We start from the raw sequence: 16,445 nt of genomic DNA, 5'->3' as shown, positions 1-16,445 counted from the left end.
CGATTGTATAACTAGTAAAATTAGTTTAATTGAGGGTGCATTATTTATTAAGTTCGACAATGAGGACGAAAAATAGCATAGTTACTTAAAACGACGTTTGCGTGAACCTGAATCAAGAAAATTAATGGTGAAGTCTCTCCCAGACACGGTACACTATTCCTCCTCAACACTATATACGCACCTCTTCTACATAGTTGTATCTCCGGTGTGATCCCCAGCAGTCTCCGTAGCCGATCATTCTCCTCCTGGTACTCCACTACCGTTTTCTCAACTGCACCGAAAATCTCCACAGCAGCCGCCGATAAACGCTCATTTAAAAACACACGCAACAACTGTAGTTTAGACATTTTCAGTTGAGTAACTTATTCAGCTCAGTCAGTCAGTATGTCTTGACCCCACACAAGAAGTGTCGTCTTCTACTTCCGTGTTGTAGTCAAGGAATTTGAGAAAAATCCTTGGTTCTATTAGCGGGTAGCAAACTCGGAAAGGCACAACAGCGCCGCTAGTTGGATGGGGGCTTAAATTTCTATAGTTTGCATTCATACAAAGTGCGCTTATTAGGCAGGGGTGGTAAAAGTAACCAATTTTCATACTCAAGTAAAAGTGAAAGTCAGCCAGTAAAATACTTTGAGTAAAAGTATACAATTATTTGGTTTTAAATATACTTAAGTATCAAAAGTAAATGTAATTGATAAAATATAAGAAAAAATAAATAAATAATAATAAGTGGCAAAAGTAAAAGTATAAATATTTTCACATTTCTTATATTAAGCAAACCAGGCAGTATCATAAAAAAAAAAACAGATAGCCAGGAGCGCACTCCAACACTCTGGCATCATTTACAAATGAAGCATCTGAAAACAAGACTCCCTAAATTTTATCAGCATATCGATTGCGCAACCAGGGGTGGAAAGACCTTGGATCATTGTTACTCTAACTTCCGCGACGCATATAAGGCCCTGCCCCGCCCCCCTTTCGGAAAAGCTGACCACGACTCCATTTTGTTGATCCCTGCCTACAGACAGAAACTAAAACAAGAGGCTCCCACGCTGAGGTCTGTCCAACGCTGGTCCGACCAAGCTGACTCCACACTCCAAGACTGCTTCCATCACGTGGACTGGGATATGTTTCGTATTGTGTCAGATAACAATATTGACGAATACGCTGATTCGGTGTGCGAGTTCATTAGAACGTGCGTTGAAGATGTCGTTCCCATAGCAACGATTAAAACATTCCCTAACCAGAAACCGTGGATTGATGGCAGCATTCGCGTGAAACTGAAAGCGCAAACCACTGCTTTTAATCAGGGCAAGGTGTCTGGTAACATGACTGAATACAAACAGTGCAGCTATTCCCTCCGCAAGGCTATCAAACAAGCTAAGCGTCAGTACAGAGACAAAGTAGAATCTCAATTCAACGGCCCAGACACAAGAGGCATGTGGCAGGGTCTACAGTCAATCACGGACTACAGGAAGAAATCCAGCCCAGTCACGGACCAGGATGTCTTGCTCCCAGGCAGACTAAATAACTTTTTGCCCGCTTGAGGACAATACAGTGCCACTGACACGGCCTGCAACGAAAACATGCGGTCTCTCCTTCACTGCAGCCGAGGTGAGTAAGACATTTAAACGTGTTAACCCTCGCAAGGCTGCAGGCCCAGACGGCATCCCCAGCCGCGCCCTCAGAGCATGCGCAGACCAGCTGGCCGGTGTGTTTACGGACATATTCAATCAATCCCTATACCAGTCTGCTGTTCCCACATGCTTCAAGAGGGCCACCATTGTTCCTGTTCCCAAGAAAGCTAAGGTAACTGAGCTAAACGACTACCGCCCGTAGCACTCACTTCCGTCATCATGAAGTGCTTTGAGAGACTAGTCAAGGACCATATCACCTCCACCCTACCTGACACCCTAGACCCACTCCAATTTGCTTACCGCCCAAATAGGTCCACAGACGATGCAATCTCAACCACACTGCACACTGCCCTAACCCATCTGGACAAGAGGAATACCTATGTGAGAATGCTGTTCATCGACTACAGCTCGGCATTCAACACCACAGTACCCTCCAAGCTCGTCATCAAGCTCGAGACCCTGGGTCTCGACCCCGCCCTGTGCAACTGGGTACTGGACTTCCTGACGGGCCGCCCCCAGGTGGTGAGGGTAGGCAACAACATCTCCTCCCCGCTGATCCTCAACACTGGGGCCCCACAAGGGTGCGTTCTGAGCCCTCTCCTGTACTCCCTGTTCACCCACGACTGCGTGGCCACGCACGCCTCCAACTCAATCATCAAGTTTGCGGACGACACAACAGTGGTAGGCTTGATTACCAACAACGACGAGACGGGCTACAGGGAGGAGGTGAGGGCCCTCGGAGTGTGGTGTCAGGAAAATAACCTCACACTCAACGTCAACAAAACTAAGGAGATGATTGTGGACTTCAGGAAACAGCAGAGGGAACACCCCCCTATCCACATCGATGGAACAGTAGTTGAGAAGGTAGCAAGTTTTAAGTTCCTCGGCATACACATCAGAGACAAACTGAATTGGTCCACTCACACAGACAGCATCGTGAAGAAGGCGCAGCAGCGCCTCTTCAACCTCAGGAGGCTGAAGGAATTCGGCTTGTCACCAAAAGCACTCACAAACTTCTACAGATGCACAATCGAGAGCATCCTGGCGGGCTGTATCACCGCCTGGTACGGCAACTGCTCCACCCTCAACCGTAAGGCTCTCCAGAGGGTAGTGAGGTCTGCACAACGCATCACCGGGGGCAAACTACCTGCCCTCCAGGACACCTACACCACCCGATGTTACAGGAAGGCCATAAAGATCATCAAGGACATCAACCACCCGAGCCACTGCCTGTTCACCCCGCTATCATCCAGAAGGCGAGGTCAGTACAGGTGCATCAAAGCTGGGACGGAGAGACTGAAAAACAGCTTCTATCTCAAGGCCATCAGACTGTTAAACAGCCACCACTAACATTGAGTGGCTGCTGCCAACACACTGACACTGACTCAACTCCAGCCACTTTAATAATGGGAATTGATGGGAAATGATGTAAATATATCACTAGCCACTTTAAACAATGCTACCTTATATAATGTTACTTACCCTACATTATTCATCTCATATGCATACGTATATACTGTACTCTATATCATCGACTGCATCCTTATGTAATACATGTATCACTAGCCACTTTAACTATGCCACTTTGTTTACATACTCATCTCATATGCATATACGGTACTCAATACCATCTACTGTATCTTGCCTATGCTGCTCTGTACCATCACTCATTCATATATCCGTATGTACATATTCTTTATCCCCTTACACTGTGTATAAGACAGTAGTTTTGGAATTGTTAGTTAGATTACTTGTTCGTTATTACTGCATTGTCGGAACTAGAAGCACAAGCATTTCGCTACACTCGCATTAACATCTGCTAACCATGTGTATGTGACAAATAAAATTTGATTTGATTTGATGTGTTTAGTGACTTCACTAGATCAGAGGCAGTAGGGACGTTCAGGTATGTTCTCTTGATAAGTGTGTTTAGTGAGTTCACTAGATCAGAGGCAGTAGGGACGTTCAGGTAGGTTCTCTTGATAAGTGTGTGAATTAGACCATTTTTCTGTCCTGCTAAGCATTCAAAATGTAATGAGTACTTTTGGTGTCAGGGAAAATATATTACGTTTTAAAAAGTACAGATACCCCCCAAAACGACTTAAGTAGTGCTTCAAAGTATTTTCACTTAAGTACTTTACAACACTGTTATTTGGAGTCCACTGTAAATCATTATTTCCCAAAGGATTCAAATGATATCATGAATCGTGAAAATGGATGAGAAATAGCCTTGGACAGATGGAAGGAGCTATTTTTATGTATTTCGGTATTCTAACCACTTTCCATCTCTGAACAACAGGGTTGGCACCCAAACCCTAGAGGCCATGTCATCTGATGCGACATTCCATCGCTCTCCTTTGTCAAACAGCCCTTTTGGACAAATTCATCTTGGTCCCTCCCCGTTTCGTTCCGTTTGTTTGCTTCTGGTTGGTTCTTAAACGGTAAACGGTTTCCGTAATGAAAACACCCACGTTTTTGCACACAGACAGACGCACAGACGGATTGGCAGCCAGGAGGAGACAATATATTATTAACCGTTAAGACATGCATTTGTCGGCTAAATCACACTTGTATTCCGTGTCCCTCAACTCTTATTTATAATGAGTTTCGTTTGTAATGAGCGGGATATAGCTAGATATACTGTGTGTATTGTTGATGTGAGTATTGCTGTGGTCGTGGATGAATCGGGAACAGATGGAACGTGCACAAGAGTAATTATCGGCTGTGCATCGTAATTACCAGGATAAATCTGACCTGCAATTTGTAACCAAAGCTGTTCTCGCCTACTTGTAATGCGTAAAACCTTCATTATAACTTTGAAGTGACAGAAATAGCGAATGAATCTTTCATCTATACATTTTGAGAAATTTCACAGGAGGTTGGCGGCACCTTATTTGAGAAGGACGGGCTTGTGGTAATGGCTGGACCAGAATAAGTTAGTAGAATGGTAATCAAACAGAACACGACATTCAATTCGCTCTGGTGCGGCCACAGCAGCCTCCTGTGTTGGAGATGTTTTTTTTTTTAAAGTGACATTTTATTTGGGACTTACTGAGTCTGCCTTTAAAATCAGATTTTAAACCTAACCTTAACCACACTGCTAAATTATGCCTAACCTTAAATTAAGGGCACATTTTATAATATTTCCATGAATTGTTATGTTATAGCCCAATTTGACTTTATTGCTGTGGTAACTACTGACAACCATAGTAAAGGGAAACGAAGACTACACGTAGACATTAGACGAATTTAAGTGTCTAAAGGCTGCGGATCCGTAGGTAACCGTCACTTTCCGCCCCCTCCCCGTTCCGCAACCCGCCCCATTCCGCCCCCGCCCCATTCCGCCCCCCCCCGTTCCGCAACCCGCCCCATTCCGCCCCCATGGAAAGATTCCGCCCCCATGGAAAGATTTGGATCATGTTCTGTTTCTTTATCTCTACTTTGAACACACGTTTTTTTTGGTGGTCACCGTCCCTTCACATTTCTCATAACCAGGATTTATTCCATCCTTTTTATGCGAGTACATGTACATGTCGGATAAAACAAATGTAATGGCAGGCACAGGCCTGATGGAAACAACACATTTGTTGGTAAACTTTCCAAATGTCGACAAAACTAAGTGCGACAAGATGGGATCTTTTTTTGTCGGTAAATGAATTATGTCAGAAATAGCGGTGGAAACACTCTTATGCGCACATTTGTATTTAATAACCATCATATCAAGCGATGAGAGCCTATGTTTGGTCCTCCCGTGCCCCAGTATCTGTGCGTTAGAGATGTTCACGATGAGCATGACGTATCTCCTCTCTAAAGTCCAGGAAGCTCCGATTCAAACTCCCATTAGACAGTTCTTTTTATTTTTTTATATACTTTTTTTAATTAACAACAAATCAATACATAGAGTACATGAGGGAACACAAGTATATGTAGATTATATACAATGGACAATTGAGCTCGGGGGGCATTAGACAGTTCTGCAAGCCTTATTATGATGTCAAAATGCGTTCGTTACTCACCAAATATGGACTTCCGTTGAGCAACTATCTTTGTTTTATGTGTCTGCGAGCTGTCGGCTAGAGCGCATGCGCAAAGACCACTGTGGGCACACTCATGTTTCGTGACAAAACGATGGAAACCCATTTACTTGTATTTTTTTATTCGTTACATGGGAATTTAACCACACATTTATTTTTATGAGCACTACGTCATCACGCAGTTTTATTCATTTTTTAAATCCGTAAGTCATTTTGATGAAAACACACCCCTGCTGGGAAAACGCGCATATTGTTTTTATGTAGATATTTTTGAATAATTGCATGACAATCCCTCGCCAATTGGATGGAAACCTAGCTCGTGTCAATTTTGAATGATAATTCTTCCCAGTTTTACGTGAAACGTCCATGAAGCATCTGCATGCCAACCGTTTGATCTCAATCAGTTTCATGGGAATATGCATTTCGATTTTCTTAGTTATGTAGAGTTGTTTCTAATGATGTACAGTGTGCGAATTGTAGAGCAGAGGGTGTTAACAAACTGTAGCCTACCTGTGTTTTGTTTCAATCAAAGCACATATTTAAGCTTGTGGCGCATGCTACACTATGCTATTATATTCGGTTCTGTTATGTCGAATACTGTGATCGTTATGCAATCTGGCAGACATTGATTCAGCTTTGATCTAACTTAAACGAGCACCATTCACCAGAGTAGCATGTTTTCTGCAAGTTGTACAGAAGATCACACATGTGCAGAAGCTTCAGGGCCTTTAGCTGTTGGGAAGAGGGGTCCAGTAAAATTAGGATCCACATCTATTCCGTATCAAAATATAGGATCATCTGTAAGAATAAATTATTTCTCAGAAGTAAACTGAATATAATTACTCGATACAATATTAAATCTTTATCATGAATGAGCAGTATTTAGTGAAAATGGATGAGAAAAACTCTGAGTAAACATGTTTTAATATAGAAAACATCAAGTCAGACATTCTAAAATGCTAAACTTCATAAAAGACATCTGTCAGAACTAAATTTATCCACTAAAACAAAGATAATTGTATACACATTTTAAATGACCACATGTTCACAAAATGTGCTGATATAACCATCAGGCCGAAGCAAAAGATTAGGGGAGGACCACCTCGCTTGCAAATAGTAAACTCTGAACTGTTGGATTATTACATCATCATTCAAATCAAATCAAACTTTATTTACATAGAAAGCTTTACAAAAGTACGTTCACCACACATGTATTTATCTGAATCCCACATCATGAATGATCCAGAGTTGCTTTGCTTTTGTTGTACACATCCTGCCTTTTAATTCCCATCTTCCGACAGAAGATCTTTGTCCTAATTTTCATCCTGTTTTCCTCCTTTGTGGATGTTTTTCACATGCGTCAGCAGGTTAGACTTTTGAGTGAAGCTTTTCTCACAGTCTCCACAGCTAAATGGTTTCTCTCCTGTGTGAGTCAGTTTATGCTTCCTTAGGTTGCCCATCAAATTGAAGCTTTTCCCACAGTCACCACAGCTAAATGGTTTCTCTCCTGTGTGAGTCCGTATATGATCTGTAAGGTTCCCCTTCTGATAGAAGCTTTTCCCACAGACACCACAGCTAAATGGTTTATGTTGTGTGTGAGTCAATATATGTTTCCTTAGGTCTCCCTTCTGATAGAAGCTTTTCCCACAGTCACCACAGCTAAATGGTTTCTCTCCTGTGTGAGTCAGTTTGTGCAAGTTCAGGTTTCCCTTCTGACTGAAGCTTTTCCCACAGTCACCACAGCCAAATGGTTTCTCTCCTGTGTGAATACTCATGTGCCTGGACAGATCTCCTTTGTATTTTATGATCTTTCCACAAACTGGACAGATACCGAGATTCCCACTGTGACAGAGTTGGACATGGGCCTTCAGTTTACAGGTGGAGTGTTTATTGCCGAAGCTGCATTCACTGAGTCTCTTCTTGGTGAGAGTCACATGTCTCTGCAGGTCAGCTTTCAGAGCAAATGTTTCTCCACAGTCACGAAAGTGGCTAGTTTTTCTAGGCGTGGTGCTTGGTTTGGAACAGTGTTCCCCCATTGGTGGGTTGGGATCCAATGGTGGACTGGGATCCAATGGTGGGCTACTGTCAAGTCCTACTGGGTCATTGCTTATAGCTGAACTGTGTCTGGAGGCATTGTTTTGATTACCTGGAGGGTCACAGGGAATGTAGAGACCCTTTAGGTGGGACACAATGCCAAAAGGTTTGAGATCCACTGGTTTAGAGTCTCTCTCTCTGTTCTCCACAGTCTGGGTTTGGGGAAGAGTCAAGGACTGAAGTGGGTCCTCCTGATCACATTCACTTTTCACACAGGAAGGAGTAAATTGGAACTCTATGATATCAGGCTCCAGATCTTGAAGCTGCTCTTCCTCCTGACTGGTCCTGACTTCCTCCTGTTCCTCTTTAATCTGTTTGGTCTCTGGGTCCTTCTGTCCCAGACTGGGGCTCCACTCCTGCTCACAGTGCTGCTGCTCAGGGGGAACCTCCTCTTCAGAGACAGAGAGCTGCAGGGAGTCTGGAGGGAAGGAGACGAGGGTAGAGGTTATCTGCCAGAGAATTACATTTATATTTGGAATCACTCATGAATTATAGATCTCTATGTTTTTAAAATATTAAGTGGCTTTATTGGCATGTATGTCTACACAGCCTTTAAACACAGCCTTTAAACACAGTCTTTAAACACAGCCTTTAAACACAGCCTTTAAACACAGCCTTTAAACACAGCCTTTAAACACAGCCTTTAAACACAGTCTTTAAACACAGCCTTTAAACACAGCTTTAAACACAGCCTTTAAACACAGTCTTTAAACACAGTCTTTAAACACAGCCTTTAAACACAGCCTTTAAACACAGCCTTTAAACACAGTCTTTAAACACAGTCTTTAAACACAGCCTTTAAACATGTCTGAGTGAAGTTATCTGGGTATTCAATCCTATTATGGAACACACCACGGCCAACATGTACAAAAGTCACGCAGACACCATCTAATCTTTAATAATCCTTGCGTGCACAATGGTTTTGTGAACCTTAGAAACTATACTTTCATATCACCCCAAAATAATTGTACACAAAATACTATGAAGTATTTTAAAACACAGATTAACACAGAGGTGTTTTGCATTTCACATTTGCCTGTGACACTTGACACAACTATGACACTTCCTGAGCTAATGAAAACAAGGGGGGCAGAAACAACATTTCGTTTTTTTTTAAATTTTGTAAAAAAAAAAATAATGATTTTTTTATGAACAACAAATCAATACATAAAGCACATGAGAGAACACAGGCATACATAGATTACAAATAATGGACAATCGCGGTAGGGGCGGGGCTGGGGGCGGGGCTAGGGGGTACAATATCACATTACAATTACACAAAGACCTTAAGGGACATGCATATACTTACAATTCTAACAGCTTTTTTGTTAGTAGAGCATTTAACTGTCTTAAAATAGAGTTCAATTTCTTTTTGTAGGGTACGAAAATGTGGTTTTCTGTTTGTAAATTTACATTTGTATATGAAATTTGGCCAAAAGAATAATGAAATTAATTACATAAAAATGATTCCGCTTATTTCTATGTAAAGAATCCAAACAGTACATCTCTCCACAATAGTGTAAAATCTTCATAAATGTGTTCAATTATAAACCTACTGATGTCTTGCCACAGTTTTCTTACATGCATACAATGCCAAAAAAGATGCACAACTGTTTCTGGGTGGTCATTACAAAAGGAGCAATTTGAGTTGATGTTTTCCTTAAACTTCTTCATATAGTGGTTGGCAGGATAATATTTATGAATAATTTTAAAGGAAACTTCCTTCATTTTGTTAACAAGTAGGTATGTGTGTGGCAACATCCAAACTTTTTTCCAACAGATATTATCAATAAATCCATTCCAATAAGGCATGACATAAGGTATAGATACAACATCCTGCTGAAACAAGGATCGTATCGCTCTGTTGTTGAATGGACCAAAAGAGAAACAAATCTTTCCTGCTGATGAGTCAACAGGGTCAACAGAAGGTAGGCTCTGAGGATCAGGTCTTGACATGTTCCTGAATAACATAGCAACACCTGAGGGAATGGCATCTAAAACAATTGCAAAATCTTTAGGTGTTACAGGGACCTTGTAAAGTGATAAGAATTCTTTATAACTGAGTAAAAGACCCTCTGCATTTACCAGTTGGCTCACCAATAGGATATTATTTCTGAACCAATATTCTAAAAACAGAGAGGTATTTTTATACAATATATCCCGATTATTCCATATATAATATCTGTGTGGAGAAAAATTGTGTTTATAAATTAAAGGACCATGACAAGAAAACCTGCCGATGAAAAGCAGAAAGTTTCACTGGAACTTCGTCAATATTACAATTGCAAAACAACATGAAGTTAAGGCCACCAAAAGTAGAGAAGACATGATGAGGAATAAAATTCCATATAGAAGTGGGTCTTCTTAGGAATTGTTTTATCCAATTGATCTTGAAAGTATTATTTAAAGTAGTAAAATCCAGAAAATTCAGTCCTCCATTCTCATAAGTGTTCATTACAACAGTTTTCCTAATGTAATGGGTACAGTTTCTCCAAATAAAGTTGAAAAGCATCTGGTCTATCTCCTTGCTTATTTTACGGTCAAGATATAAAGATAGAGCACCATATGTTAGTCTAGAGATACCTTCAGCCTTGGTTATTAGGACTCTACCTTTTAAAGATAAGTCCCTCTGTAGCCATTGATTTAGTTTCTTCTGGGTTTTTTTAATAAGAGGGTTAAAATTTAGTAAGCCTCTAGACTTCTGATCCTTTGTAATGGTTATGCCTAAATATGGAAGTTCTTCTTTTACTGGAATACCATAATATGAAGGTGTCACACAATCTTTGACAGCCATGAGTTAGATATAGCCAAGATATAGACCAGACGCTTTGGAAAAGGATTGTATCACATTGATCGATATGGGAATTTGGTTAGCGTCTTTCAGAAAAAGTGTAGTATCGTCAGCCAGCTGGCTTATAATAATTTCTTTACCAGCTATGGAAATACCTTGTACAGGACTATTATTTAAAGAATTTGCAAGAAGTTGGGTGATTAATAAAAACAGGTACGGAGAGATAGGACAACCTTGCCTAATTCCTCTCTTTAACTCAAATCTAGGTGAGGTGCCATATTTCAATTTGATAGAGCTGTTACCATTTGCATAGAAAGTCTTAATAGCCTTACAGAAAAAATCCCCAAAGCCAAGTCTCTCAAGGGAGTGGAAGAGAAACTGATGCTCTACTGTGTCAAATGCTTTATAAAAATCTAAAAATAATATGAAGCTATCCTCAGTTATTAGGTCTGAGTAGTCAAGTACGTCTAATACTAGTCTGACATTGTTAGAAATATGTCTGTTCCTCATGAAGCCAGACTGTGTTTCATCAATGATTGCATCCAGGACTTCTTTAATTATTTTTGCAAGTAGTGAGGCTAATATCTTATAGTCATTATTAAGAAGACAAATTGGACGCCAGTTATCGATGAGCAGCACTTCTTTTTTAGGCTTAGGTATCAGTGTTATTAACCCCTGACTCATTGTAGGAGGGAGAACATTGTTTTTAATACTCTCTAAAAAGACTTCAAATAGGAAGGGAGCTACTTGTTCAGAAAATAATTTGTAAAATTCTGATGTAATTCCATCAACACCTGGTGATTTATTGTTCTTTAGATGTTTGATAGACTCTATAATCTCTTCAACTTTGATGGGTTCATCACACTGTTTAGATTCTATATCACTGATAGAGTGAACATTATTCAGTGAGTTAAAAAACATATCTGTGGATTCCTGACAGCACGTAGAGCTATACAATTTTCTGTAAAAATTGCTGCAGTATTTAGCGATTAATTTTTGGTCATCTGTAATAACACCATCAATGTTTAACTTATGGATAGTGTTATTTTTAGAGTGAAATTTCTCAAGTCTAAAGAAATAGGATGAATTCTGTTCTCCCTCCTCAATCCATTTTTTCCTAGATCTAATAAAGGCTCCTTCTGCTTTTAATTTATATATATTATCCAGTTTATTTTGTAACTCAATTAGTTCCATCTTCTCCTCCCCCAAGAGGTCAGCTGGGGACCTCTGAGAAAGGGAAGTTATCTTAATGATCACCTTTTCCTCCTCAGCTCTTCTGGTCTTAGCAAGATTACTACCATATTTTCTAAGATATTTGGACACCTCAAATTTAAAGAGCTCCCAGTTCTTGCAATAAGATTTTTCTTCACAAGCCTTTTCCCAAAAGTGTGAGAGCAGATCTTTAACCTCAAATGTAACTATATCATTATTTAATAATGAGCTATTTAGCTTCCAGTAGGATGCTCTACCAAGGTTCGTATCAGGGGTAAATATTTTGATATCAATGTAAATAGCCTTATGGTCTGTGAGGGGAGTAGTACAAATATTTGTAGTAACACACTCACTATCAATACATTTGGATATAAGCCAAAAATCTATTCTGGATTGTCTGGAGCCTGTTTTGTTACTCCAAGTGAATGATCTTTCGGCCGGAAACCTCTCTCTCCATATATCAGTAAGATCAAACTTTTCCATAAAAAGTATTAAACCCAAATTCTGATTGGTTGGCCTACCTGGGGGCCATCTATCAGTTGAATTATCTATTGTAATGTTAAAGTCCCCTCCTATCAATAATAACAAATTGGGAAATTTAGATAACCAATGAAGTATATGTTTCTCTATAGATTCAAGCAACTCCTCATTCTCATGTTTGGTGTTGTACCCGTAGAAGTGTACAGTAATGAGTGTAATGTCATTGTAACTGATCACAAGACAAATACAGTGACCAAAGGGGTCACATTCCGAGTGTAGAATATTACCACCAAAGGTATTTTTCATTGTAGTGACACCAGCAGAGCGTTCAGATCCATGGGAAAGCCAAATATCGTTGCCCCACTGTGACCTCCAGAAGTTGGCATCAGCAGAAATTGAGTGAGACTCTTGAAAAAAGCAAAAATCTGTTTGAAATTGTTTAGCAAAATAAAAATAAGGCCTTGCGCTTCACACTGTTTCGTAAAGACAAAACAACAAAGATTATATAAAAGTATAAACTGTAGTAGGATGAGTCAAAGACGTAGGAGCAGTGAACGTAAACGATAAGGAAACGAGACCTGCACCATTTAAGTCAATTTAAAGTGAAAATAGCTTATTCCATAACCTTTGAAATTCAACTCAACTGGAAATTATGTTCAAGACCAAACCAAGGCTTCTTGTAGTAAGAGAGACTAAAAACCCTCTTTAGTGTAATCAGGAACTATTCTGAGAAATAAAACAACAAATAATAATTTAAATAAAAGGGTACCTACTATATTAAGTACATATGAAAACTGATCAGAAAATAATTGAATAACAAAATGTTTTACATATAAACGTTCCTAAGACCTTTTTGGAAATAAGTATTAATAACTAAATAGAACAATAACCGTGTAAAGTCAGAGCAGACCTGTATGCCATTTAAAACAGCATCTTAGTTACTGTATACATAAAACATAAATTCAGCTTTCAATCTTCTTCGTAAGTTTGTAAACAAAATAGGACTTCTGGTCATACAAGAACAAACTAATGAATTGAAATACCTGAGTATTCCTGTAAAATAGTCACCTGATGCTTGTTAGGTAAACCACATAAGGAAAATGAGAATACCATGGCTGAAACCATCAACCTGTTCCTTCTGGTGAGATTTTAGGGAGGAATATGGATTTCTGAACCGTTGATGAAACCTCGTCCTCCTACGAAGTAAGCAGCCTTCCCCTCACTTCGTGCTATCTTGATCGTTGGCCACAACTTGTTCCTTCTTTCTATGTCTTCCGGGCTGAGATGCTCGGCGAAACGCATACCATGGCTCTGAAGGAAGGCGTTCTTCCTAGCAGCTTTCCAGACAGCATCCCTCTGTAGAATCTGGATAGTGAATAGGATGATGATGGTATCACCAACTTTGGGTCTTGAATCCTCTCCTCGCTTTGCTGTTGCTTTTCTTCTCCACCTCTGCCGAGTCTCAGGTTCGACAAGCCGTGTCTCAGGTTCCATCTTCATTCTCCACCTCGATGGTATTCCATCTTCATTCTCCACTTTGTTCTTCTCTGCAGGCAAAACTTCTTCTCAGGTTCAGATACTCAGGATACCTCTGCCTCTCCTCACACATCTTTCCTTCTCCACCTCTGGCAAGCCGTAGAGTCTCAGGTTCCATCTTCTCCACCTGTGTATTGTTCTCAGATCAGTGAGACGTCTATGGTAGACATTGTTATTCTTTTCCACCCTTTCCACATTTTTTCAACTTTTGCCACTCTCGTTTTCACATCATTAATTTCACCACATGCAAACTCCAGTCTTTTTCAAGCCTTCAATAACCATGGTGTTCGCGCCTACCATTTTCTCAATGGCGTCACACCTGGAGTTGATGAGTAAGGAGAGGGTAGCCACGATGTCAGAGTTCATGTTGGGTTTTTTGGAGGGTGGAGGTTTGCACGGAGTAACCGGTAAAGAGGGGAATTCGTCATCTTCAGCATTCAAAAGCATGATATTATCCATAGGTCAAGTGTAGTTATGGCAGTTGTCTATAAGCACGTTTCTCTCTTGTTGATTAGCAATAGAATGGCTAACTTTTTCCTTTCTTTTTTTGTCACGACTTTGCATGGACATGCTGAAATAAATGATCCAATTATCATTCCAGTCACAGGAAAGGTCTTATATCTTGAACAAATAAAAATAATAATGACTAAACTTTTCACAATCTTTCTGAAGTTTGGTACGGAGCTCGGTAAAAAAAAGCGTCTGTTCAAGCAGCCATCTTGGCTATAATTTAGTATAACTATATGTTGTCAAAACAACATATCGTATCAAACGTCATTTGTGACAGGCAGACGTCACAGAGGACGTAATGGTGACGTGTGACGCTCCTGCCCAAGCAACGGAAAGCATTGATTGGCACGTCGGGACTATTTTTTTTATATCACCGAAGGTGTAACCACTTTAATAATTTAGTAGAACTATATCTAACTATCAGTATATCTAAATACGAACCTATTCCACATAGTTGTATCTTTGGTGTCCTCCGCAGCAGTCTCCGTAGCCGATCATTCTCCTCCTGGTACTCCACCACCGTTTTCTCAACTGCACCGAAAATCTCCACAGCAGCCGCCGATAAACGCTCATTTAAAAACACACGCAACAACTGTAGTTTTGACATTTTCAGTGGATTCAGTATTTGGTTATTTAGATAGTATGGTTTCTTGACATGGGTCCTCCTGATCACATTCACTTCTCACACAGCAAGGAGTGAATATGGAGTCTTTGGTATCAAAGAGCCCCCGACACGTCCTAAATTCAGTGGTCTTTCTTTTACTCCACAAAAAAAGAATGTTCCAAATCAAAACAAACTCATTCCCAATCCTACTTCCGTGTTCAAGTCAATGAATCTTACAAAACTCATTGGTTCTAGTGGCGACGAACCCAGAAACACAGAACAGCGTCACCAGCTGGATGGGGGTGTGTGTTTACTGCTGTGCAAGTTAGTTCACTGACCAGTAAGGAAGGAAATAATGACGACATGTGGACAAAGCAGTGGTTATCATGAGTATGACATGATCTGGGAGAATCAATTCGACTGTATCAATAACATCAGGGACACCATTCTCCCGTCACCGTGCCAGACATTCCAAAATAAACGAACAAATAATCCAGTCTATAACGCTTTTTTTTTTATACTAATTTTTGTTTAAAAAAAAATCAATATATATTCCCACAAAGCAGAACCAAGGATTTAGCTATTTAGATACGCAACCAGAATGAACTATTGGTTTTAAGGTTCATAAAAACAAGAAGCTAAACATAGATGTGTTTTCGTTTGTTGAATCCTTTAAAATATGCCCATTTCAAACATATATTTTTTTGAAAAATCTAAAAGCTATTTCAGACTATTTAGACAAGTTAGCTGGTTTAGTAGTATATCCCTCAGATCTGTGAGATTCCTGTAATATGTTGTACTACTGTTTGATCATTACGTCATCATTCAAATAAAATCAAACTTTATTTACAGTGGGGCTAGAAAATATTGACACCCTTGATACAAATTACTGCATAAAATAAATAATAAAAATATTGAGCTATATTGTATGCTAAAAAAAACCCACAGGTTTTCAATGGGGTTTCAAGTCCAGAGACTGATTTGGTGGCTAATTAATCATTTCTTTGTGGATTTTGACATTTGTTTGGGGATATTGTGTTGTTGGAAAATCCACTTGTGGCCAAATTTCAGCTTTCTGGCAGAAACAACCAGGTTTTTGGCTAAAATGTCCTGGTACTGGGTAAAGTTCCTGATGCTGTTGACCTTAACAAGGGCCCCATGACCAGTGGAAGCAAAATAGCCCCATAACATCAATGAGCCACCACCATATTTTACAGTAGGTTTTGTGGTTATTTTCGCCTCATGAATTCTCATTTCACATACCTACTACAAGATTCCATGATTACCATACACACCTGTATTCCCTTGACTACCATACACACCTGTATTCCCTTGACTACCATACACACCTGTATTCCCTTGACTACCATATATACATATATTCCCTTGACTACCATACACACCTGTATTCCCTTGACTACCATACATAACTGTACTCCCTTGACTACCATACATACCTGTATTCCATTGACTACCATACACACCTGTATTCCCTTGACTACCATACACACCTGTATTCCCTTGACTACCATACATACCTGTATTCCATT

The 16,445-nt window shown here is 40.0% G+C and overlaps 1 protein-coding gene across 10 annotated transcripts in view; it reads right to left on the bottom strand.

Annotated features, from left to right (window-relative positions):
* Positions 1-16,445, bottom strand: part of LOC112259691 (gastrula zinc finger protein XlCGF57.1) — a 1,127,091-nt gene that overhangs the window by 212,718 nt on the left and 897,928 nt on the right. For 2 of the 10 annotated variants that reach the window (XM_042329374.1, XM_042329377.1), the window contains exon 1: positions 182-471. The exons of 1 other annotated variant lie outside the window; for it this stretch is intronic. In XM_042329374.1, coding sequence (XP_042185308.1) covers positions 182-347 — 166 coding nt within the window. In that variant the 5' untranslated portion in view covers positions 348-471. Of the gene's footprint in view, positions 1-181; positions 509-14,732; positions 15,363-16,445 lie in introns of those variants that run through there. 7 more of the 10 variants (XM_042329369.1, XM_042329361.1, XM_042329365.1 and 4 more) reach the window with 7 other exon arrangements.

The sequence above is a fragment of the Oncorhynchus tshawytscha genome, linkage group LG10 (genome assembly GCF_018296145.1).
Source record: "Oncorhynchus tshawytscha isolate Ot180627B linkage group LG10, Otsh_v2.0, whole genome shotgun sequence".
Lineage (NCBI taxonomy): Eukaryota > Metazoa > Chordata > Actinopteri > Salmoniformes > Salmonidae > Oncorhynchus > Oncorhynchus tshawytscha.
The sequence above is the reverse complement of the archived record's forward strand: the minus strand, read 5'-3'. Positions and strand labels throughout refer to the sequence as shown.